Source organism: Monopterus albus, unplaced genomic scaffold (genome assembly GCF_001952655.1).
Source record: "Monopterus albus unplaced genomic scaffold, M_albus_1.0 scaffold76.1, whole genome shotgun sequence".
NCBI lineage: Eukaryota > Metazoa > Chordata > Actinopteri > Synbranchiformes > Synbranchidae > Monopterus > Monopterus albus.
In genome coordinates, this window is record NW_018127956.1 from 1,396,291 (window position 1) to 1,422,249 (window position 25,959).

The following is a 25,959-nucleotide window of genomic DNA, read 5'->3' on the forward strand; positions in this document are numbered from 1 at the left end:
TCCCCTAAAAATGCATTACTGTTCATCCTTTTTTTTTTTTTTTACCTGTATGGTTTGTGAATTTTTCTATTTTTAAAAGAAGTAGAAATATGCACTACCAAACTGTAAAATAGACCCAGAATGCTAGGTGCATCAGTAATGGTAATTTTTTTTTTTTTGTTTCATAATGTGGCTTCTAGACCCCAGATGAAGTTTAGTGCTTGGTTTAGTCTGTGTCCAAAATTGCCATTACCTCAATGAGGAAGTCTCCCATCCTCAGGCCCGCCCTCCACGCCACGCCCCCCTCATCGACAGACTCCAGGTATTGCAGCGCAGGAAACGCTGGCGTTGGAGTGAACTCCTCTATGGGAGTCTGAGCTGAGAAGGATAAGACAACAAGAAAGAGCAGGGAGGGCCAGAGAGATCGGAAGGTGAGAGAGAGAGAGATGGCATATGAGAGAGATCTATATAGAAAGATGAATATGTGTTGAATTTTGGAAAAGTGGCTCACCTTTGGCTCCCCTAAGCACAAAGCCAAATCCCTCACTGTCCTTCTTCTGTAGGAGCACTGTCTTCTCCTTAATGATGTAGTCACTTAGAGAGAGTAAAGAGAGAGCAGAAGAGAAATAGAGAGGGGGAAAATGGGATGAAGAAGAAGAAGAAGAGACCATTGGAGAAAAGGAGAGCTATAGGATTTCTGGAGCAACAAAAAGTAATTGCTATGCAAAAAAAGCAGTTTCTGAATGTGGAAAACAGCTATACTGCATCACATTATGAAATAACACTGCAGCAAAAGATAGGTTGGCTTGAGAATGTCATGCAAAAAGCGATGGTGCACAAAAGAGTTGATGGCAGGGATACAGTTAGTGTCACAATGGGAGGGAGGAGTACACGAGATGACACTCCATACTATGGACTGTTCCAGCTCAAACTGACAAGCACTGGGCCGGGCGAATAGCACATTAGATAAATGTGCACATATACTTCAATGATAATGGAAACTTCCAACTACACCTAAATCACTGTATTAGCTTTAACCGCCTCTGGCAAATTTAGCAACTCAGCGCACCACTATTGGTCATACATGACACTCCAGATCATGCACAAGAAGGAGTCGGACAAGCCTCTTATCTCTCTACATAAACAGCTCCTCCTGCTTAAAACTTACAGCCTGGGAGGGCAGAAACAGCAATCACAGACATTTGTTGGAGCGGTGCATCAACTGGCCCAGGAAGCTTTTTCATTATTCTATTATCATGTCTGGGACTTTTGGCCCAGCTGATGTTACAGACCGTTCTCTAATATGGGGGAGGTTAAATAGAGTCCACACTGCCACGCACAGCCAACATATCATGACTCATTTCTGGACTTGACTTTCTAACAATGTCATTTCACCCTGCTTCTGTTAGAGAGCCCAGGGCTTGAACAGAGCTGTGTGATTTAACAGGAATTCCAGATATTTCTTTTCTAGGAAGTGTATTTCTGTGTTAGGCTGTGCTACATTTCAGGCAGGACTTTTGATTTTTTTATGTCTGGCAGAGGACCCCCCGTCACTCCAACTCCAATGTCATTCTGCCTCTGCCACTTCTGAAACTAAACCTACACTGGTGCTAAAATAACCATAACAATATAACATTATATTCCACACTGAAGCTTACTAGACAGACCCAGCAAGTTCTTGACAATTTAATACGACATTCACAGCTGTGGAACCACAAATGTACAGCAGAGTACTGAGTGTTGGCCCACAGGCCTGACGATCCAGACTTCGACACCAAGCCGAAAGTTTAGCACTGAACAGACGATTGCTACGTTCCCCTACTGAGGTCCATCCCTTGTGTGCTCTCCATCAATGTTACTGTTTCGCCAACGCACGGCCGCCTTCCAGCCATCTGCTCCTCACACCTCATTCCTTTTTCTCTCACCCTGTCCTCCATCATGCTTTCCCTTACTAAAGATCAGCGGACTGATCCACCGGGTTCTTCATCAATCCACTTCTACAAGGGGGAAACATGTCCAGTGTTGGTCCCCCCAGGTTCTAAGTTGTGTTGCTGGCTTGAAGTAACATACCTGATTTACTTTAAACAAATGAAGCTATTTCCTTTGTGTGTCACCATATTGACCACTGGCCTGGCCAAAAAGTACAAATGCCCCTGGTTAATATCTATTGGTTAGTAGGACGCACTCTGTCTGAACTAGCTGCAATGAGGCTGTAAGCCTACTAGAGACCAGAATTATTATGTACCCTCCTGAGTCATCCTCTCTTCTAACCACAATTACTGAGAAAAAAGGCAACATTTTAACCATTCACCTGCTGAATGTACATGCAGATCGACATGCTATGTGGGGACAATACCCACACACCACAAGTGAATCAGCTGACAGATGTTAGTGACACACTGTGGATGGAGATAGAAGAGCAGTACATAAATATACTATACTGTATGTACAGGAAAGATACTCCCACAGCAATCAAGCACTGTGACGTATACACTTATATATGAAAACCACATATATTCCATTCAGTGTATATAGTCACACACACACACACAGAGACATCCATAGATATGACTGGTATCTCAAATTAGAGCTTGAAAGGAACTGACAAACCGCACTCTTGCCACTTATGGACTTATTTGCATTCATCCTTCTGAATGGACAAAATACAAAACCATTTTTAGTGAAACAGAGAAAAAATATGGGCTGTGACAACAGCATTTTAAAGGAACGAGGAAAAATGAGAAGTCCCGGTGAATGAAAAATATCAGCTTAAAGAAGTCATGACTCAAAGAGAATGAAATACACCCACACTGTCTGACTGAAATGCATCAATATGTGCTCCCTTTCACGCGCTAACACACGCACACAGTGTTCAGAGACACACGGGAGGAAGACACAAAAATAAACATGCTGCAGAGGCTCCAGTCAATAGCCACTTCCGTCCCACAGATATTCACATGCAGAGGAAAAATCAAATTTAAGACACACGCACGCACACTCAGAGATGCATACACACGCACAGAATACATAGCTTATTAGTCTGGCTTTGAAAAGGCACGGCCTCTCAGTAGCATCATCTACCTCTCCCCTCTCTCCATTGTCCTCTCCTCACATCCATAGCCAGCCAATGAATGAGGAAACAGCCGCTACCTGTAAATGAACCACACGCTCCTGTTTCTGGGGCCCAGTGATGGCCACGAAGAAGAGAGGGAGAGAGAGAAATCTCTCTCTCCGCATCCCCCCATTGCCATGTCCCCCCCCCTCCTCTCTTGCACGCTCTCCACCACCTCCTCCTCCTCTCGCTCCCGCCTCCCTCCTCCCAGTCTTCCAGCAAGAGCTCAGCCAAAGAGAGCCACGAGAGTGGAGGAGAGAGAGCAGGAGAGGTGGGGCATGAGAAGGAGAGAGAAAGAGAGAGAGAAAGAGGGTGAGGGGATGCCGGGCACCTCAGACAAGAGAAAGACAATGTGAAAGAAAGACAGAGAGCGAGGAAGAGAATAGCAGCGATTATCACAGCAAGGAGACTGTTGTGTGATGTGTGTGCTAGTGGATGACAGAAAGAGGGTTCGGTTGCAAAATAAAGGAGCTAGAGAGCTGAATTTTTACAAGTGTAGATGTGGGGGATGGGCATATCAGATAAACTAACAGCTGATTTCTCAGACTGGATTTACTCACACACACACACACACACACACACACACACACACACACATTTGTCAACTTTCCTGCCTCTCCCTCCTCTCCTCTAAAGCAGGGCTGTCATCGCCATACTCGCGCTCTGTCTCTCTCTGAAATAATAACTGACATTCTCCCAAATGCCCAGCTGCAGTGAGGGAACATGCTCCAGATCACCTTGCTCTTAATTGAGCACCACTTCACCACTGCGCTGCAATTATGCTTAACCAACTTAACACAGGTAATATAACCCCAGTGGCTGCTATTTCCACGCAGAATACAAGCACAGCTGCATTAACATGAATGCCTTTTTTAAATGACAGTGAGAGCTACTCAGCACAAGGGTAATGTCGGCTACAATCTGTAAGAGGCTGTAAAACCCCGGGGCGGCGACAAATAAGTCTTTCTCACTAGCCCAGGGATGTAAGCAATGCTGCTAACCAATGCTTGATGTATCATCTTCCTCATGACTCATCAGCAGGATGATGTACTGTATATACACACAGAGACAGAGCTATATTCACATGCACAGTAACTGTGGAAAAAACATGCATAGTTTCATAATACATGACTGCAGCTGCAGAAGAACACACCTTCTACTACAGCATTACTGTGTTTAGTGCGAAGAAGTGCCAAGAGAGGAGAGAGAGGCATGTGGATGGAGGTGTCAGTGAGACAAGTGCATTTGTCTGGTGGAGCCAAAAGAGGCAGAGCTGAAAATGACATGGCTGCTCTTTGTGCTTTCAGCACTGACGTGTTCACACAGCCAAACAATAGGGAACAAGTGCTGTCCAGGATCAGCAGAAAACAAACACATACAGCATGCAGGAAACACAATAGGTGAAGCAAAGTGGACACATAAACACAACGACCTCCTGTTAGGCACAAAAAAACAGCGTGTCAACTATTTCAATCACCTTGACTGGTCTCAGTAATACAGTTCAGTTGCTGCCCACACTCCTTTGACTATCTACAGCTAGAATTACAACAAGGGCTGCAGCCAAACAGGTATGTTCTAATTATATTCATCCATTTAATTTCTAAACTGGTATCCAGTTCAGGGTTACAAGGGGCTCCGGCCTGTCCCATCATGCAGTGGGAGAGAACTTACGGACAATTCAAGATGATAACTGTCACATTTATGTTCTTCCAGCAATTTACGGTCACAGCAGCTTTACTTACCTGGGGCCATCAGTGCCATCGTAGGCTCCCACAGTGACGTTACGGAAAAGCTTTCTCTTGGCTTTCTCGCTGCGCGTCTCTGCAAAGCACATGCAGGAAAAACACACGCTCGCTTTAAACTTTCAGCTTCTGTCATGACACCTTCTCCAGCTTTTTGCAGAAGTGTTGTGTCCTCAGCACAGGGCACAAATAAATCAAATATATCTACACCCCATTTTTGCCTGTTTTTTTTAGCATGGCATAATGTTTTGCTTACTGGGTGAAAAGTGCAGCTCTGAAAATAGGAGCAAATCGAATCACTGTACCGTACATGTGCCACTGTCTGCTGCAAAAAAGGGCCTGTTGGTAAGCATGAGTGTGACATGTGCTGAGTGTTACAGTGACTTAAAGGATAATGCCAGCCTCAGGGAGTGTGTAACCCATTTTTACAGCATAGCCTTTGTCCAATCTATGTGATTTTTTATGATCATTATGTGTCTTGTTAACCCACCTCTTAACATTGTTAAGTTAATGACAGTATTCCCAGAACTATAAATAAAAAATGTATTTCAATCAAAGACATTCTTGCCAAGCACAAGCCATTCTTCAAAAATTAAACCTACAATATTCAACTCGCAGTACCACAAAACCCAAAGGGACTCTAAACACAGGCCGAGCATTTACCATGAACATAATCATATTTTAAGAAATGACAATGAGACGAGGCTCTCACTGGCCTTGTCTTACCTAATCGATTGTCTTTGCTGAGGGCTGCCTCCTCTTCCACACAGTCTGAAGGAAACCAGCCAGTGCGACCTTTCACTGTTCCCTCCCAGTATCCCCCTTCTCCTACACTTAACACTGAGACACATAAACAGATGGACATATGGACAGAATTATATCTGAGCAGTAAATCCACTCTCACATACTCTTGCACTGTTATATATCATTCCCTCAACCTTCCTTGTTTACCACCTTTTTAAATAACACTGTAGAATCCATGCATTGTTTTGTGGTGAGTGAATTCATGTGCTCATGCTTCTCATTTCCCTTGTTTACAATCCTTTCTTTAAACTGTCTAGGGCATATTCTCATATTTCACCATTTATAAATTTTGGCTCAATGTCACCTTTAACTTTGTCCCCTTTGTTGAGGGATAGCTCTCTGTCTCCACTTGCAGAGTGAGCACGAGTGGCCACGTACACCCGCCCTGGCACTGCACTGTACATACGCTTCATCTGACCTCCCCCGCCGCCCGCTGAGGCTGCACTACATAGGGAGAAAGAAAACGAGAGAGTCTCTTACGAAGCCCTGACAGGCCTGTTTTGCACACTGTGGAAAAACAAGTGAGACAAAGTGAGACATACAGTGCAGCTTGTCAGGCTACATCACAGACAGCCAGCACTTGAGTCATACTAATCAGTCATACCAGCACTAACACTGCATGCTCCAATCTTGTATTTACTAACAGTGTCAGGCCTTCGGTACATGCAGTATGTCAGGTATGTACCGACAGTTCTAACACAGTGTGCCTCTCTCATGTGCTATAACAACAGTATAAAGCACACGCTAACAATGGCAGCTAGTATACAAGAACTTAAAGAATCTAATGTAGGGTAGTATGAAATGTAATGTAATGTGCTTATGGGAAATAATATAAAGCATGTGGAGGTGAATGCCAGTCAAGCTCTCCTTTGTGTTTACTGCTAATTAGAAAATGTTACTGCTAATCCAAAATGGTGAACATCAGCATATTAACATTGCCATTGTATGTCAGCATGGTGACAGCATTTTGCTTAGAGCAGAGCTGTAGCAAAGTACAGCCTTACTTAGCTGTAGACTCTTGTCTCAGTTATGTCCAAGTTGTTCCCACTGAGCTACTGCACCACCATCTGACATTTTTCAACTTTTTTCAAGCCTTGACTGGTGCATCTATTCCTGTTAGTCTGAAAGACAACACTGTCCACCCCTATCACACCAAACATATATGACATTCTTGTAGTTTAAAATAGTACACAGTATGCAATTGAGACACCAATAGCAATTTCTCTCCATACAGCTGATGGTAACTGTAGATTTGTGACTCTCTGATGGTGGATGGCCTTAAAGGACCTAGTAAGAATAGGAACTCTCCACACAAGTTTTACAATAAGTGCGTCTTCCCTCCACAGGTTCCTTACCCCTGTCTGCCTCTTGGATGCCGGTGCCTCTCCTCTGTGTCGCTTTGGCCCCCTCTTCCTCTGGATGGGGAGCGAGCACGTGTTCTGGGGCTGCTGGAGCTTCTAATGGCTATGGAGGCCCTGCGCTGGGCCTGCAGAAGCACAGCGAGTCCCATGAAGACAAAATGTCAAAGCTGATCCAGTGACATAGTATCATTACAGTAAAACTCTGACAAGCAATGCAACATCAGAAATCAAAATCATCATCAACAAACTTTATTTCAGACACACCGGTGGCCCATACAATAAACAAAAGAAGAAGAAATACAAGACATACATTTAGAACATAGTCAGATAAAATACAACAATACAAAATTTACAATAAACAATACAATCCAGCAACTAGAACTCCAGTCCTCTCAATTCAGATGACATTCCGACAGAACTCATTTTTTGATTAGTTATACTGAAAATAATGCCATTAATGGATTCAGGCAACCTCTCCATATATCTATAAGATTCTTAATGACAGCAGAGCAGGTGGGTACACCAACATTAACAAACATTTGGCTCGCACTGCAGCCTCTTAGAGTTTTAATCAGCAGCCTCATACTGTCACTATAGGCCACAGTCAGTCTCTGCACGCTGCTGTTTTTGTAGCGACACCACAGATGGGCAGTATTACATGGGGGCACAATAGGCCTTAAAGAGAGAGATCCTCACAGCTATCGAACACACACTATTGTTTCATGCCAAGATGTTGGCTTGTGCGTACAACTTTCTCCACTGTCTGTAGATGTCCTAATCATGTGAGAGATCACAAAGACCTAAATATTTAATGTCCTCACAGTCCTTGAGGGCAACACCAGCCATAAAGAAATCAGGAAAGACTAATTTCCGGTCTTATTTATTCTAATGGCCATAATTTTGCTCTCATTAGCTCTCAATGTCTACTCCAACCCATACTGTGAACAAATCCTCAGTAACTGTTGAAGACCAGCACTGCATGGACTGAAGAACACCAAGTCATCAGCATACATAAGGTGGTTAATAGGAGAATCATCAAGCATACACTCAGTTCCACATCTATTTAAGTCCACTCAAAGATCAGCCATATAAATGTTGAAGTGAAAAGGTGATGGTATTCCTCCTTGTCTAACCCCATTATTCACAGAATTACCCCATTTTACTCTCATTGTCTGTTGTGCCTCGGTACGCCAGGACTCCAGATACCTGCTGTAGGCACACCTCTTAGGTTAAATCATTACTTAACAAATTTTTTTATGGTTATCGCATTCAAATGCCTTAGAACCATCAATAAACACTGTTGAATTTTGTCTATTATATTTTTCTAAAATGCCTTTTAAGGTAAAAAGCTGTACCATGTTTTAAACCAAACTGATTATCAGTAGTAAATACATACCATTCCAACTTATCCAGTAGGATTGTCTCCAGCACTTTGGACAGGATGCTGGCTAAGGCTATTCTCCAGACTATTTGGTTTGCCAGCTTTATCTTTAATTACAAGCATCAACAGAACATAAAACTACTGTCAGGTAGAATACCATGAACTAAGAAGCCAGTAAAACAAAAGAGAAACAGAAAAACTAGCATGTTATATGTTCAGCAGTTATATTATTCAAACCACATGCCCTTTTATTTTCTATTTTTGTTGGCAAGGATGTTTTACTATTATTCATAAAGCTGACTTCTTTCCAGAAACCATTATACTTTTAACACTGTGCTTGCATTTGCATGTTTCTTATATTCAAATAAAGGTCCATGTCTCTCTCTATGTGACTCAACCCACGCTTTAAAAACCCTTCTAGCCTCAGCATGGAGCTCTTCCACATAATCCTTCCAACCCAGCTTACTATTCTTTACTTTTCTTACATTTATAGAAAGGTCAGCCTCAGATGTGGAGAGATTCAACAATGGAGTCATATAAGAAACACAGCTCATTATAGCATTGCTGGTTCTTACAGTTCATATCACAGCATGCAGTATGTCAGTGCTTCCCAACACAGCATCAGTATATAGAGTTAATTTGTTAATATCACCCTTAGTTAAATAAGACCATTTCAGATTCCCATTATTTGTACTGTTATCTAAGATAAGATAACACTGGAAGATGACCTCAATTTACAATCATCAAAAACAGCATATGGTCGGTAGTGGCCAAATCATATTTAATCTCTATCCTATGTATGGTAGCACATGCATCTGCTGTACATATGCAGTAATCAAGCCAAGAAGTTGCATGCCAAGTAAAGTGTGGATACCTAACCAGAGCCGGATGGGACCTGTCAGTACCTGAGTGTAAGGGCCAGGTTCAGGCAGAAAGTTACAGATTATGATTGGTTCTGGATCAGGTTCGGACATGTAGGTAAAACTTTAGGCTAGACGGCTGGAGCATTCAAATGTCTGATTGATTTAATGATGGGGAAAAACACTGTACAAACTCAACTGTGTCTGGCTCGGGTTAGTTTCGGACATTATATACTATAAGCTTGTCAGGTTTGGATGCCACACTCTCGGACAGGGGTTGGGTTCAAACAAAAAATATGCTATTTGATCTATGCTCTAATGCCAAGCTTCACTAGTATAAGAGAAGCTGTTCTCAGGCAAGATCACCTTGCTACACAAGATCAGACAACTATCAACACAGAACTGCAGTAAGTGATTAATCAATAAATAATTAGCATCAGTGATCTCAGCATTCATTCATCTCCTACAATACAGATGCAAATGGCAGCACTGTCTTGAATAAAAGACATCATACATACATTCACCATCCTTTTGCATGACACTCATATAGTGTATAAACATTCAAAATAATAAAATAACAATCATATCTAACACACAGAGGTTAGTAGATGGTTTTGAGTACCTGTCCTAGGTTGGGATTGGTTGCAGCCTTGATGGGCAGGGCCAGAGGGTCAGACTGGGTCATGGTATTATCGCTGTTAGCACGGAGTAGGGGGTGGGAATGAAGCAAGGGCAGAGGCAGTGTGAGGATGCTCTCTTTTCGCCTGGGAACGTACTTGGGCGATTCCAAAAAGGGCACTGGAGACAGAGGTGTGAGGAGCGATGGTGAGGTTTTGCAAGGAGGAGTAAGAAGCGAGGATGTGACAGGATCAAACGAAATGAGAAATTAGGCAACTTGACAGAGAAAAAGAAGGAAGACTGTAAGGACAAAAATATAAAAAAAAAGGCAGGTGCTGGGAACTGATGTAGCAATTCAGAGCCCCTTCAGAAGAGACAGTTTCATATCAAAGCTTACCTACGTCAGAGTCTTTGTGGTTTTTGATGATTTCCCCGAGTTCAAAGTGACCAGACATTACAGCAAGCTGCAAATTCAGAAAAAATAATTTCCTCTTGTACTTATTGCTATTTCTTGTTTTACTGTGTTGTTGCCTTTTTCTCTTTTCAGTTTGTTGGTCAAAGCTACTGTGGAAATGCTAAAAAAATGCCAAACTATGTTTCTGATGATATAATACTAATTGAGACTTAAACCATTTACCTGAAAAGGGGTCTGACCATGCTTGTTCTTTGCCTCCTTATTTGCTCCCCTGTACAGAAGAACACGGACACAGCTTTCCTGATCAGAGAGGGAAAGTGATCCGTTAACATCTTTAGAGACACTAGGAACAGTAATTATGGCACAGTGATAATAGTTTAACATAACCATTTCTGTTCCATGCTTACCTTGTTGTACAGGGCAGAAATGTGAAGTGCAGTGTTTCCTGAGGCATTTTGAGAAGTGGTGTCTGCCCCATAAAACAGCAAATGCTCCAAGTGCTGGGCAAAGCCATTCTGACAAGCCTTGTAGTTTAGAGAATGTGATAGAAATATCTTTAAATTGTCAGTATTATAGAGTATAAAAGGAGACAAGTTAAAGAGAAGGGGGTAATTTAATCAAGGACTGTTTCAGTGCAAGACAGACAAGAGGACAAAACAAAGATACTGCAAAAGAAATGCAAAGAGAAAGGGAATAATGTCTTACATCCACATTTAGATCCATAATTACTCTTACATAAAAACGGGTCAGAGTCAATTACATTGCACCATGGTGGGGAAGAAAGGAAACAAAAAACATTAAAACAACAGAAACGAACCTTTAGCAGCATGAGAGGTTTCCTCATATTTTTCTACAAGGACTAAAATATCACAAGATACGTATGGAGCAATGAAAGAAAACAGAGCACTGCAAAACCAAAATAAAATACCATGACAACCAGCTCACAGCACAAACGCAAATTTACCAGAACGTCACAGAGACAGAAATGAAGGCAAGGAACCCATATCTACAGTAAGAAAGAGATCATATCCAATGCTTTTTCTAAACTGGACTCAGTTTGAGATGATTCAGGTTTGACTGGGTTTATGGGAAAATCTATGAATGCCTCATTCACTTCATGTTATCTGTCTTTTCATCATAAATCACAATTCTCAGTGCCTTTGCCTCTGAAAGGCTGATATGGATGGTCAGATCGTGAGATGAAGAGTACCTTGTGTATTTCTTCCATTCCAAACTCCTCTTCATCCCTGTACTATGGAAAGAGAGAATGAGGGAAGGAAGGAGAGAAAATGGAGAGACAAGTGAGGAAGGCCAAGAGGGGTGTGAGAAAATGCTGAGAAAGACTGACGGTGGCTCAGAGTTTGTGTGTACACAAAACGAGACAAAGACCAGTGATGCTTTACATGAAAATATGAAAGGAAACCATGAAACTATACATACAGATACATACAGGAATAAATGGACAGATGGACATAGACAGATACAGACAAACAGCAGATAGACAGATAGATACACAGGTAGATAGATATACAAATAGACAGATAGATAGATTATTCAGACAGAGAGAGAGAGAGATCATTGTAAATGTAAACTATTAAACTGTCCACTGCTACCTGATGGGACTCATCCCAACCATCCTCATCTCTTGTCCCCAGCCTCGCCCTGTAGTACAGCAAGGTCTCGCAACAGGAAGTGTCGCCCCCTGTCAGTACAGTGTGGTACAGCGGGGTCAGGCCACAGCGGTCTTTGTAGTCTGGAGATGCTCCAAGGGACAAGAGAGCCTGGCAAGGAAAGAACAGTAGAAGTATTGATATGGATTTTCATGTCTAAATCAATAGCATAAAAACAAATACTATAAGCAGGGGTTAATTTGTGCCAGAACAAGCTGGATCCAGATCCCGCACCTTTGTGACCAGCATTTACATATATAATAAAAATAAATTAAATATATGAATAATATATAAAAAGTCCAAGGTATAATATTTTTTGTACAGCTAGCTATTTCCAACAGCATATTAGTCTAAAATGTGAATAATTAAATACAATAAAAACAGACAGGCTAATTATGTCACAACATAACCAGCCTGCCTAGGTGCCACTGGGTCAGGTGCACATTCAGTGTTATGTTATGTTAGCCACAGAGTGAAAATGCAAACAGACAAGCAAATTTGTTAAAGTTTTTCAAGTCACATCAGGGCACACAGAAGTTAAGCAGGCCATGCAGGAGTTATAAAGCCTACAACTGTTAATGAAAAGGCTAGTACAAGCCAGTCTGATGATAAGGTCATGGATTTCTAAAGGACTGAAGCAAAGCATGGAATAACATGAAAGAGGACTCCTGCCCCATGACTGCGTTATGGGCTGTTTTAAATAAATGAAGTTACAAATATGTTTATTTAACCTTACTGCATTATATAGTGTTATAGTTTATGGACTTGCTTCCTGTTTTGTGCTTTTATTTTGGTTAGTTTCCTGTCTTTTTTCACCTCACCTGCCCCAGCTTTACCCCAGGTTTGACATGTATAACTCGCACTTGTGTTTTGCCTCTAAGCAGCTCCCTTAATGTGGAAACCACACAAATGCACCAGCCATTGAGAGTCTGACTATAAGCCTATAGACTCATTATTTAACATGTGATCTCGTATATATTCCCATATAGTGTTATTGTATATTGAAGCTGCAGCAGGGGTAGACGTGTTTTGTCAAAGGAAAGCAACCCTAAAGTGGCTGTGATATGTGGGATTTGAAAGTAATGAGGCAGCAACCAGAGATCTAAACAGATAACTTTGCAAAAGGCAGTCACAAAAGTGTGAAATTAGTGTTGCTTCCACAACTTTTAGGGCACTGTCAAATGTTTCTAATCAATCTGGTCTAACGACCACTCACATTTGGTGCAGTCTTTGCAACTTGCATTTATTCATGTCAACATTACTTGTTATATGCTTAACTAAACCTAAAAAATTCTAATGATCAGCTTCTTTTGCCCACTTGCCTCTTGGAGTGCTTGCTGTTTATATGCATGTGACTTTAATTTCAAGTCCTTACCAGCAGCCCAGCATGGCTGTCAGCCCTGACAGCTTTGTGCAGCGCTGTCAAGCCATCTCTGCTTCTGAAGTCCAAATGAGCACCTCCCTGAACCAGCACTTTGATGCCCTCCACTGGCAGGCCGGACAGTATGGCCAAAGTAAGAGGGGTCTCTGACACACAAAGGGGGTGGGGGTCACACAGGATGGCAGTTAGGAAGGTGAAAGTGAAATTTGCCCCTTGAACATATTTGATATCTCATATTTTATAAGCTGAACTGATTTGCTAAGTCAAAAGTTACCAACTCACCTCCGGTATCGGGGTCATGAAAATTTGCATCAAGACCTTTATCAAGTATTTTTGCCATCTTCTCTATTGCTCCAGTCTGAACGTAATCGAGGAACTTCTTCAGGCTGGCCTGAGAGTGAATGAGGAACATCTGCCAGTGAGTGGAAACGAATGCCCTCTATCAGTAATGTTTAATAGATAAGAGAAAAAAATGACCTTTGTGCTGAGCTTGGCCAGAGCCTTTTCATCCAGATTTGTCTGTTTATAAACTCTGGTTTTGTACCTAAACTGAAGACCAGAAAAGGATATGTGTGAATATCTTTCTGCAACACAGTTCAGTTTATCAGTGACAACACACAGAGGAAATAGATTACTAGATAATTCTTTTGCAAAAGCAGAAATGCAAAGCTGGGAATCAAAATTAAAGACTTTTTTTAAAGATTCAAAGAATGTAGCACTGTTTTAGCAAGTAATTTGTGCATTTTAGCACTGCTGTTTTAAAGTGTCTTTACTTCAGTAACCGTGCGCATGACATAAACATGAAGGGCAGCATTGTCTTTCACAAAACTGAGATGGGTCTTGTTTATGGTTGAAGAAAGTTCCTGAAAGTGCCAGCTCTATAAACATCTTGATAAAAAAATGTGTATATTGGTAGATAATGATGCACAAGTGACAGAACATAGATTCTTCTGTGATCTAAATGTTTCAGTGCTTTGTTTATTCTCCAGGAATCAAAAAGTGGGGAAATTTTTAAAAAGGCCACCTTGTCTAGAGAATCAGAGTTTGAAATCCCCATGAATCAAACGCAACATGCTTCAGAAAAGGAGTAAACAGACATCAGATAAATGCACCTTCTACTTCCTCTGGATGGTAAGCGGTATCAATGAAAACCACCTGACTAGATGTATTGGCTCCACATCAGTACTGTATGATTACAAACCAATACTGTAACTGGCCAAGGAGCTTGGACTTGAGAGAAGTAGCATCTGACAGCTGAGCTAACCACAAACTGCACCTCGGGCAGCCAGAGAGCAACTGCATTTGTCAGTGATTAGAGATGTTTGGCCAGGATCCAGAAGCAAACTGGGCCCAACGCTTAGAATAAAATAACTGCAGTGTGCTTATCTGTCAGTAAACAGTCATGACAATATCCAGAAACTACTCCATGCCAGCAAACGCTAGTCCAGTTCAAGCACTGAAGTGATTCAGAATGGTATGTTATACAGGCACTCATGGTGCTGTGAGTGTTCTTCTGTGGAGCAGAGTCTAGTTACAAGGCCTCATCAGTACAGACATGTACTCATCTGGAAGCTTGTCAAGAATGTAAACTGAGTTTGAAGCCAAACTCTGGGCGGGTGAAACTGTTTTAGCCCCACCAAAGTCAACATTTACAGAGGATCGACCACCAGAGGGAGCTGTGAGATAATGGTTTCACAGCATGAAAACATATTGATGACATCCAACAACCCGCATCCCAGAAGGTCGAGAAATACGACATAACTTTGGGTTAAATAATGCAATTCACTGCATGTTGTGGATTTGTTTTTCCACTGATCATAGGAATTCTTTTATTAAAAACTAAACACTGAATAATTTGAAACGGCATGATTTCTTTTTTACTTAAGAGCAATAAGGTTTGTAACAATATGTGAATCACTGCAATAGTTGATGTCAAACTACATAAGCTGCTTTTTCGTTCTAAATGAAACTGACATCTAAAGAAAGCTCTCAGCGAGAGTCGTCCCTACCGTTGGTAACTGAACAGATTGTCCAAAAATAACTAATAATAAACATCTCCTAGGGGGATATTTCTGTCTATGGCCCTACAGTCAGTCACATCTCCACCACATCCGCCTCCATACCTCCAGGTAAGGCACTCCTTTCTCAAAAGACTGAGAGTAGTATCGCAAGGTCCGCTCCTCCTCCAGGAACTTGGCGTCCCGCCCTTCCCCAGCCGGCTGGAAGAGGCCATAGTTGTATGCGTCCCACAGTGTCTCGCTGAGGGAGCAGATGATCTGCTGCTTAGCGCTCCACACAGTGCAGTCCTGGTCAAACTGCATACACCTCTAACAGACACAGCACAGGGTAGAACGGAGATGTGCTACTGTTAATGTTTTCTCCACACCTGCGCCGGAAACAGAAATAATAATGGTTAACAAAGGCAAGGTGCCTCATCCCAAAATTAAAGGGCTGATGTCTTACTTCTGAAGTACATGTTGCTGTTGATACTTTATGTGAAACTTTGAAATCAAGGCTTTTTATTATAGAGCATGCTTATATTATATTGCTAATTTTACTTAAGTACAAGGTCTGAATACGTCTTCCACCAGTGCTGAGCAGCAGGACTGCTGCTTTTAATACAAGCCTTTCTCAGCCTTGTTTTCATTATTGTTCCTCTAATAATAGTCTGCTTACATTTTTAATACCACCTCTAGCAGCTCTGAGAAAAGTTTACATTAAAACAGCAAGTAATTTAGTGATAGTACAGTAACTTTGCACATTATGCTGCATGTGTAAAACTGTGCGTGCACACATTTCTACTGTATATGCTCCATTCAGACATATTGGTTAAATATCTGGCCAATGGCACTGGGTGATTATGGATTAATCATACAGCATGAAGGTTTTAGCATCAGATGGTGAATGTGGTGTGGGCAGAATATGAATGCACTACTTTTTAATATTTAATCATATGGCACGTTCATGCAAATAAAATTGCTTATGCTATCCTCAGACTGGCAGGGTATTCGGGTCTAGCTCACATTTATTTTCACACTACTTAATAAGCAAGCAAAGATTTTATACGGGTACTGGCATTTCCTTTTTGTGATGTTCTTTGATCTCTGCATATATAATGTCAGACTTGCACCACAAACCAGAAGAGAAAGATTTAACTAGTATGGAAAGAAAATTTCTTTTGGCTTTGATACACCAGTGGGTCACTGGCCATAATGGGAAAAAATGCCTTGGATGTACTGTGTGTATGTGGTATGTCTAACTAGATTTGTGCGCTCCCCATTTCCTCATATTATCCCATTTTCTTGGATTTCCACAGGAAGGCCGCATTTTTTTGTCCTTATCTTATTGAAGTCTGGAGCTGGAGGACAGAGCTTTAACAACAGGGCTGAGGTCTGAATGACACATATGCCTCCATGTTGTTTCCAGAAAACTAAGTAAAAAAAATTGCACAGCTCAGCACAATTACCCACAAGCCCTCACCGCCTCCCTTCGAGCCCCCACCCTCCACAACTCCCCTCTGCTCCCCCACCACCTCAACTTGGTTACATTACTTGATAGTGTTACTAACTCTACTGGCATGGCAACCAGTTCATTAGTTGAGGAAGCACCCGTTGCTGTGGCAGTGTCTTGGTGGTCCCTGGCAGGTAGACCACATGATGATGGTGTATGTGTGTGTGTGTGTGTGTGTGTGCATGTATACAAGTGGGTTGTATAGTATGTGTGTGTCTGTGCGATCCTATGGGGATGTAACTGTGCAGTGTAGCGTCTGTGTTTCTACTGTGTGTGTGTGTGTGTGTGAAAGAGAGGTAGCTTGAGTGGCAAATACATGGGAGATGAGTCTAATGCCATGTTCACTCTATAGTACACTGACACTTCTCTTCCCATTGTTCTGTTTTACACAGTCAAGGATTTCCTAAGAGCTTTTCTGCCAGTACTTGTCCCCCCTCTGAAGAGTTATTTAGACCTTTACCGTGAAGTATTATGGCTTTTGTAAATGCATATATCTTCCTCTTGGCTTTATCACCGCGCCTCTCTCCTCTTAACATCCATTTTCTCTCTCGCTCTCTTTAAGTAGCTTCCAGTATTCACGCCCTCTCTTCATCTCTCCTTAATTCAGCTCAGTGCTATTTCAGCTGTGAGGTTTGGGGTACAGAGTCTTTGTCAGAGCTGAATATGATGCCTATGGCTGATGGAGACCTAAGAGCAACACAGATGCTTTCTTCCTTTTCAGAATCACTCATTTCCCCAGCTCTCCCCAAACTCATTAAAAACCTATTAGATAATTAGCAATTACTGTTATATTGAGGCCAGATTAGCTGACATGTAGAACAGTTGGAATGTTCAGGGAGTTGAAAATGGAGAAAGGAAGACTGGGGGAGGGTTTACAGTAGGGCACCCATTTTCACCTGGATATGGTGTTAGTGGGCTGGCCAATTCTCACCTGCTGCCACTATACGCGTAAGTGTGAATTGATGCAAACTTCAGCCTTGGAAACAAATTAGGACCATACCCGATGAAAGGCAGATACTCGCATGGTGTTGTTGACCGAATACGTCTGTCTTTGCAGGTTGCTCAGCACAAGTCAAGCTCTGTATTTTTTTTTCTACTTCCTTTTGGGACTTGAGATTGTGGGCTGACTGGAATGAAAATGCTTTGAAAAAGGATATGTGCTCATACAATTGAGAGCAGTATTTAGCTGTAAAAAAAAAATTAAGTGCCCCTGGGTTTCTTTCACTAACTACTTTGAAACTGATATAGAGGCAACACTGCAGTGAAATATAGGGATGAAAAATACTGTGTTTAAAAGGGAAAAGTAAATTCAAAGCCAGCAGCCATGGTCTGGCCTGATATGCTGGTTGAGAAACCTCACTTGGTATCTGTGCACCTAATTTTTGTCACAAATCTGTGTATTGACATATGTACCTGAATAACACAGTGTTGAAGGTATTCCTTTAAATACTAATACATAAGTGATTATAACAAGTTTAGTCTATACTTGCACAAAAATCAAAATCAGTAAAGGTTAAAGCAGCTGAACACATTGATGGCTGAATGTTGTAAAGTAGTGTTAGGTATTTTTAGTCAGATAGATATTGGTTAGGTACTTGTTGTATTAGAAATGTCGTGAGTTTAGACAGGATGTCTAGCTCAGGCTGTTAAATGCTCACTCATTTCCATGAGTTACTCCAGGTTGTTTATGTTCCAGGATAACTAGATAGAAAGTGGCTACTGTATGATATGTTTAGCCTAATCTTAATCATAATATTTTCCTAGGCTTAATGTCCGGACATGTCCCTGAATGTCCTGTATGTTCTTAGATACACACCATTTAATCAATACTCAAACACATTGATTTTCTCCATGTTTTGACTACTGCTACGGTCAGCTGTAAAGCTGGCATATCAGGTGGCGCCACGGTTTGACGTGCCTGTGTAGAATGAGGTTAGCCCAAACCAGATATAATGTATAGGCCTGTTGTGGTTCAGGGTCTTTTCATCTTACATCTGCCTGCGTGCAGTTTGGAGGTGCAAGATACCTGAGCGTGTAATGTTAATTTTTACCTGTGTTCATGGAATAAATCAGCATTTTTTTGTAGTTACTTGGACTCCCTCGTCTCTCAGAGTCAGTATGGTAAAAAGTACGGGGTCTGAGAAATTACTTTTCTTCTACTTCTGTTTGCACATTGAAGCTGTCTCTCTTTCAGGCAGTAATACCAGAGAGACTTGGCTTGAACTACATCCTCATTTGGAAAGACCTCCATCAGTGGCCTGTTTGAGAGGCAGACATTTAAGTAGATAACTAGACTTTTAATTGTTTGACTTTGAGTTTTATTGTTCATTTGCTTTGTAGATATGAACAACTGAACTGTGGTGCATCATTTTTGTCTAACAGCTCTTCTGAATCTGGGGATTTTTGTTTTGTTTTGTAGACAAATCAGTTTTAGACTTATGAATAAAGAAGAGCCAGGGATTGCTTGATGCTCATGTGTCTACATTTCATGAATTTCACAGTGTTCTTGATGCAAACAAGCACCTACTGTTTGTTTGATGTCAGGAATTCCAATGCGAAACACCATCATGGTCAGGAAAGTGTCCTCCTGCAGAGCCACTGTGGTCTTGCTGCGCTCCATGAGAGCTCGTCGCCTCTGCAGCGCACCCAGGCCTGTGTGATGAGGCTGCTGATTGGCTGCCATGAGATGATGATGCTGCTGCTTATTGGCTGCTTGATGATGCAGCGGGGCTTGATTAGACATGTAAGCAACGGCCCGGTTACCCAAGTTGCCCAGCCTCAGAGACCGGTCTGCTCTCTGTCGACCAACCACAATGGCTGCTGGTTTCACCACCTCGCCACCTTTTCCTTCCCAGGGTTGTCGTCCTCCTGTCATTTCCTTCTCCTCCAGACCCTCTAACCCTCCATTTTCGGTGTCACGTCCAACTTTCGCTTTTCTGATTTCTCCTCCCTGCTCCTCTTCCTCCTCCTCATCCTCCCCATCTTTGTCATCCTGATCGGGATAAAAGTGCTCGTTATTTCCCAGCATCCTTTGCTGTTGAGGGCTGAGTGACATAGCTGTCATGGAGACAAAACATGGCTATCCCATGAGACTGGCTTCATCCTTAGAAACATGCTGTGGGAAAGAGGTAGAGAAGGAAGTAAACTTTGGTTATTTAACTCTCATCATGTCATTGAAAGAGCAAACTTAGAAAAGTGTAAAAGACACATGCAATAACAGAAAAACTAGCCACTGGCAATACTAATAATCCACATGTGTGAATGAGCACAGAACTGGTCCACATTTTCCATTTAGCCACTGGGAATGCATGAGGGAATAGCAGGCTGATGAAAGACAGGTTATATATAAACTCAGTGAATCTGCATTACAGGTTCTTTGCAGAAGAGAGTGATTTAGCTTCACATGAGGTCAAGATCATTGCGACTTTATGATAATGCTACCGACCTATGTCTGAGATACAACCCAGGGCTAATGGCTAAATGTGAGCTTCTTAAAAGGAAAATTCCACCCTCAGACACTTGTACACCGTCGTACATCACCGGTCTTTGGTGTTGATTGTGATGCAGGTGTTATGTTTAAATGAGGTGATTGACCTCTTGGTGTTCTCCCTCCATCCAATCCCCCCACCTGCTTTATTTATGTTGACATCATTCATTGATGGGATACTTTTCCTACACTACCTTATGACAATCTCTAGATGCTTGCCTGAACTTGCTGCCAGTTTTGTGCAGCTAGAACAGTAATAATGATAATAATGAGCTCAGTCTATGGGGCTCCAAATAAAATCTGGTTTATTTACACAAACAAGATGGAGATTTCCAACAAAATCACAGGGACTCTGTTGGTTCTTGGGGTTTAGAAAGCTAAACAGTAGGTCCATATCCATGCTCTGTTATTTCCACTACTTGCAAGTATGAACAATGAGCATGGACACCATTAAATTAACAAATCAAGGGTTTGTTTGTCATCTAGATTTAAGGGCTGTGACACACCAAACCAACGTTTAGACGTCTGCTACCACTGGGCTGTCAGTGAGCATCTGTCGGGGCTCATCTTCCCAGTCTGTCCCACACCACTGGCACTAATCAAACCCTGTCAGTGGCTTTTTGGCTAACTTTAAGTCAAATCGGCGTCGGACTGGTTGACTCTTGTCATGAGAGGAACCGTTCTGATTGGCTGTTTAGCTTAGCGAAAAGGGAATGGTTCAGGAAAAGCCTCTTGAGCCTGTTGCTGTAGTATCCATAAAAATTTCACCCATTTAGTCCAGTTTCTCCTTGTTTTTCACCTCCATTGCTTATTTTCTTCTTCCACAATCAAAAGACCAAGGGCAGAGAATGCCAGTACCATTTGCAACTTCTTATCAGACATACTGTATGTTTGATAAGAATCAGTTATAAACAGCAGCTGCACTGAATAAGAGCTGCTTTGTTTACAGCTTGTTTGCAGATACCACCGCCTGCTGCTAGGGGGCTGTTGGCTGTAGTCGGCGTGGTGTGTCCAAGTACCACTTTTTCAACCTGAGTGGCCCAGAGGAAGGCGACGTGAGGCAACGCAACAGTTGGCCTTCATCGCTGCTAGTTCTTTCATGTCAGCATGGTGTGTCTCTGCCCTATGGGACTTTTTGCTTTTACTCAGCAAAGCTATCCACATAACTCAAGGAGTGGATATCTGAGTATACTGGCATTCACTTGCTCAGTTGTTGAAAGAGTTTGAGAACATGCTAAAAGTAAAATAGCTTGAAGCACTGTATGCTACAAAAGTTAGTTTTCTTTCTGAGTAAAGTAAAAGGCCTGCCCTTTGATTAAAAACCAACACGAGCTGTGGCTCTGTTGCGTTCCGGTCAACTGAGAACTCTGAGTGGAAAACTGCTTTATGTGGAACTGATTTCTTCCTTCATGAATATTTACACAAAATCTACAAACAGGACCTTGCTCTTTAATCTTTATGAACTGACTTCAAAACATGGCCATTACTGTTTTCTACTACACCACTCAACTGGCATTATGTGAAAAATATTTTCACTGACACAATGTCAGGTCCGCAGGGAGAAGAATGTGCTATCAAACAGCAAAACAGACCTAAAAACACATGCTGGATCACCAACAGCTGTTTTGGAACAGTTTTAAAAGTGCTTTCAGGTGGATTTTTGCTTTAAGAATGTTTCATAGTTTTACTGTGCTTCAGATTTGGCATACTGGCACCTCGATAATGTTTTGCCCTGGTTTTTCTGTGGTGAAGTCTGATTACAGGGGCTTTGCCATCATGCAGATCTGCACCATTGCCAGCAGCTGCCTTAATGATGGTAAATGATGCAGGGAATTTCTCAATGCCCTATTGACTGATTAGTGCTCTAAATATCATATGAAGTGGGAGTTGGAAATACTGTAGATCAGTGTCAGAAAGCTCAGATGGAAAGATGGAACTCAGATGGAGACAAACTCAAATTAGGACACAGATCGAAGCTCAGTCAGTCACAAATGACCAACATGCTTAAAGAGTCAATCAGTTATTAATAAAATATGTAGAAAAGATGGTGTTGATGGAGGTTAAAGGGGAATTAAGTGATCTGCGACTTTAGACTTATCAACCTCTATCGGAGACCAAGGAACATCAACAGGTGTCTGGCACAGTGTGCAGTGGCCTGTAATTGACAAATAATGTAGAGATGAAGAAGCGAGCCAATAGCCAGAGATCCAACAGAAACAGTTTACAAAGCAGCCATAGGGTAGATCCACTATCAAAACACTAACAAGTGCTGGTTCCACCTCTATAAATGTGCATTAATGAGTTTGTGTGTATGTTTGGATGCCTTGGAACTAGGACCAAATATCTTCATAATAACAGGAAGATGGTAAAAATGCACATGGTGTTTGAGGGTGGGCAGGTGGTTGAGATTAGTTCTAGTTATTAAGTAAAGTTAGGCATTAGAATTAGCCTTAGGATTTTGTTCATGGGTTAAAGTGAACCTTTTGGCTTGCAGACCCTTAAAAATGAAGCAATGTCTAACTATGACCTCTCTTCATTGGTTGTATATGTCTATGGTTGCAATCTGTTACACACACACACACACACACACACACACACACACACACGTAACTGATTAGAGAAAGGTCTGGGAAAAAACAAGCATAAGTTTAGGTTTTGGAAATGTGTTTTTTCTGCCTTATTTATCTCCTGACCTTCAGGTTGAGCACAATTGGGCTGACATTAAGCACAATTTTAGCATGTGGGTTCAGGGAAGTGGGATTAATCAATGTTCAGACATAATAAAAATATTACAAGAAAGAGAGAGATTGACCTGGAAATTAGACTTAAAAAAATTGGTCAATTTACAGTAACAATAAAACCTGGCTCAGTCCTCCAGCTTTGCACTATTATGGTTATTTTGTAGGGGACAATACAAATAACAGTTACATCTGTCAGGACAACCTTAATTTTAATGCCAGTGTTTGAATGAAGGACTAGATGTGTGGAAAATAATTCAAGTCTGGCGTGTTCGTGTCTCACTGGCCAAAAGGTTGCCTGCTAGTTGAACATTTGGGATACCACAGAGGGAAGTGGACTGACCATGGCCGATTCCCTGAGACACTCTCAGAATGACAGGGTGGGCCACTTTAACACAAACATAACATCTATCAAAGCTAGTAAACCAGGGAGAGAACAGAGGGACTGCTTTAGAAAAAAAACATAACCGGCTATGTATCTAACCATTTAGGAAAAATAATCTCACAACAAGCACTGAAAACATTAACCACACACATTAATGTGGTGTCAGCAAACAAAACTTTTCTTCCTTAAGGTTTTCTACCATTGGCAGTAAATTAAACAGTCCCTATCATCCATAAGAGAACTTAGCTGTTCAATCATCAGTGTATTGAAATCCATATTCAGCAAACATTCAACCATAGGGAAGAGCACACTATAATACCCCCTCTGGGCTTGGTAGTAACTATGATTTACACGTTCACTATGTATGTGTCACATTTTAGGCCAAAAATTTGTCTGATCAAAAGCCAACAAAGAGCTCTTGAGGTTTTGGAAATTAACACCATCATTCAAGTACACCAGAAGGAAACAGAGGTGGTTGATTTATGAATAAAGTCTCATCAAATATTGAACAACACTAGACTGGAGCTGACTAATTGGGATGTAAAAGCCAAAGGGGAACACACAAGGGAGAGACAGAGAGAGTTGTATTTTGCATAAAGCAGAGAAATCAGACTAGTGAATGGGGGGGGGGTTTGGGGTTGAGAGGACATTCATAGAGAATGGAGCCAAAATCAACAGCAACATGAGGCTGGAGATAGGATGAGGGAAGTTTAGTGTAAAGGGATGCTGTTTGATTTCATATTCTAACTACGGCAGTTCCCATCACACTTCTTAAATCCCTTTCAGCCAGTGTGGCTGTTGTCTCATCTTTGCCTTCCCCATCATGTCAATCAGCTCCTATGTGCTGCCACAGCAATAGCTCAGGTTCCTGATACCAGCTGTTTGGCTGTTTGGCTACCCATTGTCTCTCCAGCTAAAATTGACTTTTGTTCATTTTGGGAGAACAACGATGGAAGAGAGGAATTTCAGTCTCCCAACAGAACAGTCTTTCTGCATCTTCTGTCAGAGATGGAAAACTCAATTCAAATCATTGTTCTCTTGCACTGAGTTTCTTCTTTTTTCAGCCACTCACTGAATACATCTTCAGTAGGACTTTTTGTCTTATTCAAATATTGTCTTGTGTTTGTTTTCCTCAAACACCGTGGGGTCAGATGAACGTGCTCAGGGCACCCTGAACAATGCCTTTCTTGTAACTTTTTTGTATTTGGAGCAGGAACATCTAATATTATTTAAAACCAGATGAAATTTCTTATTTTGCTGTGATGGTGATTTTAAGATTGTGGAGAGGCCACAAACACAGACCACCATGGGCAGGTAACAGACAGAAACCGGTCACTATCTTTTGTTGTGCAAGCAGTATGACTCAAATGTTTTGCTCAGGCCAGCAGTAGTTTTACAATTATATCTAAAACATTTTATATGTATGGCTGGAACCTTGGCATATCTCAAAGTCCTTGGTTCATAGTGTGTTTATCACATCCCTACATGTCTTTTATACGATCAAGGATGCTCATGCCTCTTATATCAGCGCTGAGGAGTGAGGACAAAGGGCAGAGATGAATTCCATCCTTGAGCACCTGAAAAGCAAAAACAGCTGGATGGATGAATTTACAGAGAGAGGTCCTGGACATCTCTCGTCTCTATTTACCTTTGCCTTTTCTGACACAGCTTCCCTTCGCCCTTTTTCTGCAAAGTGTAGCAAAGTTGCAATAATGACTTCAGGGCTCATTTGGTTGCTTTAGTCCTTTGGGTTCCATATAAACAAAACATTACACATGTTTCGGGCTAATAACTCAAATTTACTGCATTGCAAATTATGCACAGTGAAAACAGTGTTGGATTTTCAGAGGATTGATTTTAATGTGTTATCCCTTTTGCTTTCTGTGTCTCTTATATTTATACTCTGTAGAGTTCACTGCGATAGCTGCTGAGTATTGGGTCTGTGCTGAAAGGGTTTCTCCTCCTCTTTTGGTCAGTCTCAAAGAAAATTGAGCACAGTGCCAGCACAATGCACTGTAAAGACCTTATGGTGAGTCAGTTCAACTCGTACTCCCTCTCTTTGTCAATCTCTCTCTTTCTTGATTTCTCTTTCTCACTCAGTCACCCTCTCCCTATGTAGGACAGAGCATGTGTATATATATTTTCAGTGTACTGGTCCCCAGAAAGTAGAGCTGGAGATCATCCAAGGAACAGATTGTCCCACTTTTATGTCCTGCAAAAGTAGAGCGGCCAAGTTCTGTCCTCTGTATCCATCTCTTTCACTAGGTCTCCACCCTTCAGTTGCTTTCACACCGCCAGTGACGAGCAACTGCCTAGAACACTAAGCTTCCTCCAGCACAGGATGGATGGGGTGAGTCACTAAACTGGGGGAGAGGGCACTCTGTTTTATATGAATGGTGCATCACTAGCCATCAGGTCTGAGGGTGGTGCTCTGACGTAGGAGTTTAGGTGGGAAGGGCCAAGCTGGAGTATAACAAGTGGATTCCCTGCAGTATAATACATCAACACTCCTCACA

At 41.8% G+C, this 25,959-nt stretch overlaps 1 protein-coding gene across 1 annotated transcript in view; it reads right to left on the reverse strand.

Moving 5' to 3' along the window:
- Window positions 1-22,862, reverse strand: part of LOC109963527 (SH3 and multiple ankyrin repeat domains protein 1-like) — a 32,080-nt gene extending 9,218 nt beyond the window's left edge. The window contains exons 1-18 of the mRNA XM_020606105.1: window positions 22,423-22,862; window positions 19,361-19,948; window positions 15,447-15,650; window positions 13,801-13,872; window positions 13,606-13,714; window positions 13,318-13,469; window positions 11,886-12,053; window positions 11,483-11,524; window positions 10,680-10,796; window positions 10,495-10,572; window positions 10,255-10,321; window positions 9,862-10,037; window positions 6,993-7,123; window positions 5,942-6,081; window positions 5,560-5,673; window positions 4,834-4,912; window positions 491-573; window positions 233-357 (exon numbers count right to left, since the gene is read on the reverse strand). Coding sequence (XP_020461761.1) covers window positions 233-357; window positions 491-573; window positions 4,834-4,912; window positions 5,560-5,673; window positions 5,942-6,081; window positions 6,993-7,123; window positions 9,862-10,037; window positions 10,255-10,321; window positions 10,495-10,572; window positions 10,680-10,796; window positions 11,483-11,524; window positions 11,886-12,053; window positions 13,318-13,469; window positions 13,606-13,714; window positions 13,801-13,872; window positions 15,447-15,650; window positions 19,361-19,897 — 2,394 coding nt within the window. The 5' untranslated portion in view covers window positions 19,898-19,948; window positions 22,423-22,862. The remainder of the gene's footprint in view (window positions 1-232; window positions 358-490; window positions 574-4,833; window positions 4,913-5,559; window positions 5,674-5,941; window positions 6,082-6,992; window positions 7,124-9,861; window positions 10,038-10,254; window positions 10,322-10,494; window positions 10,573-10,679; window positions 10,797-11,482; window positions 11,525-11,885; window positions 12,054-13,317; window positions 13,470-13,605; window positions 13,715-13,800; window positions 13,873-15,446; window positions 15,651-19,360; window positions 19,949-22,422) is intronic.
- Window positions 22,863-25,959: the final 3,097 nt, after the last annotated feature.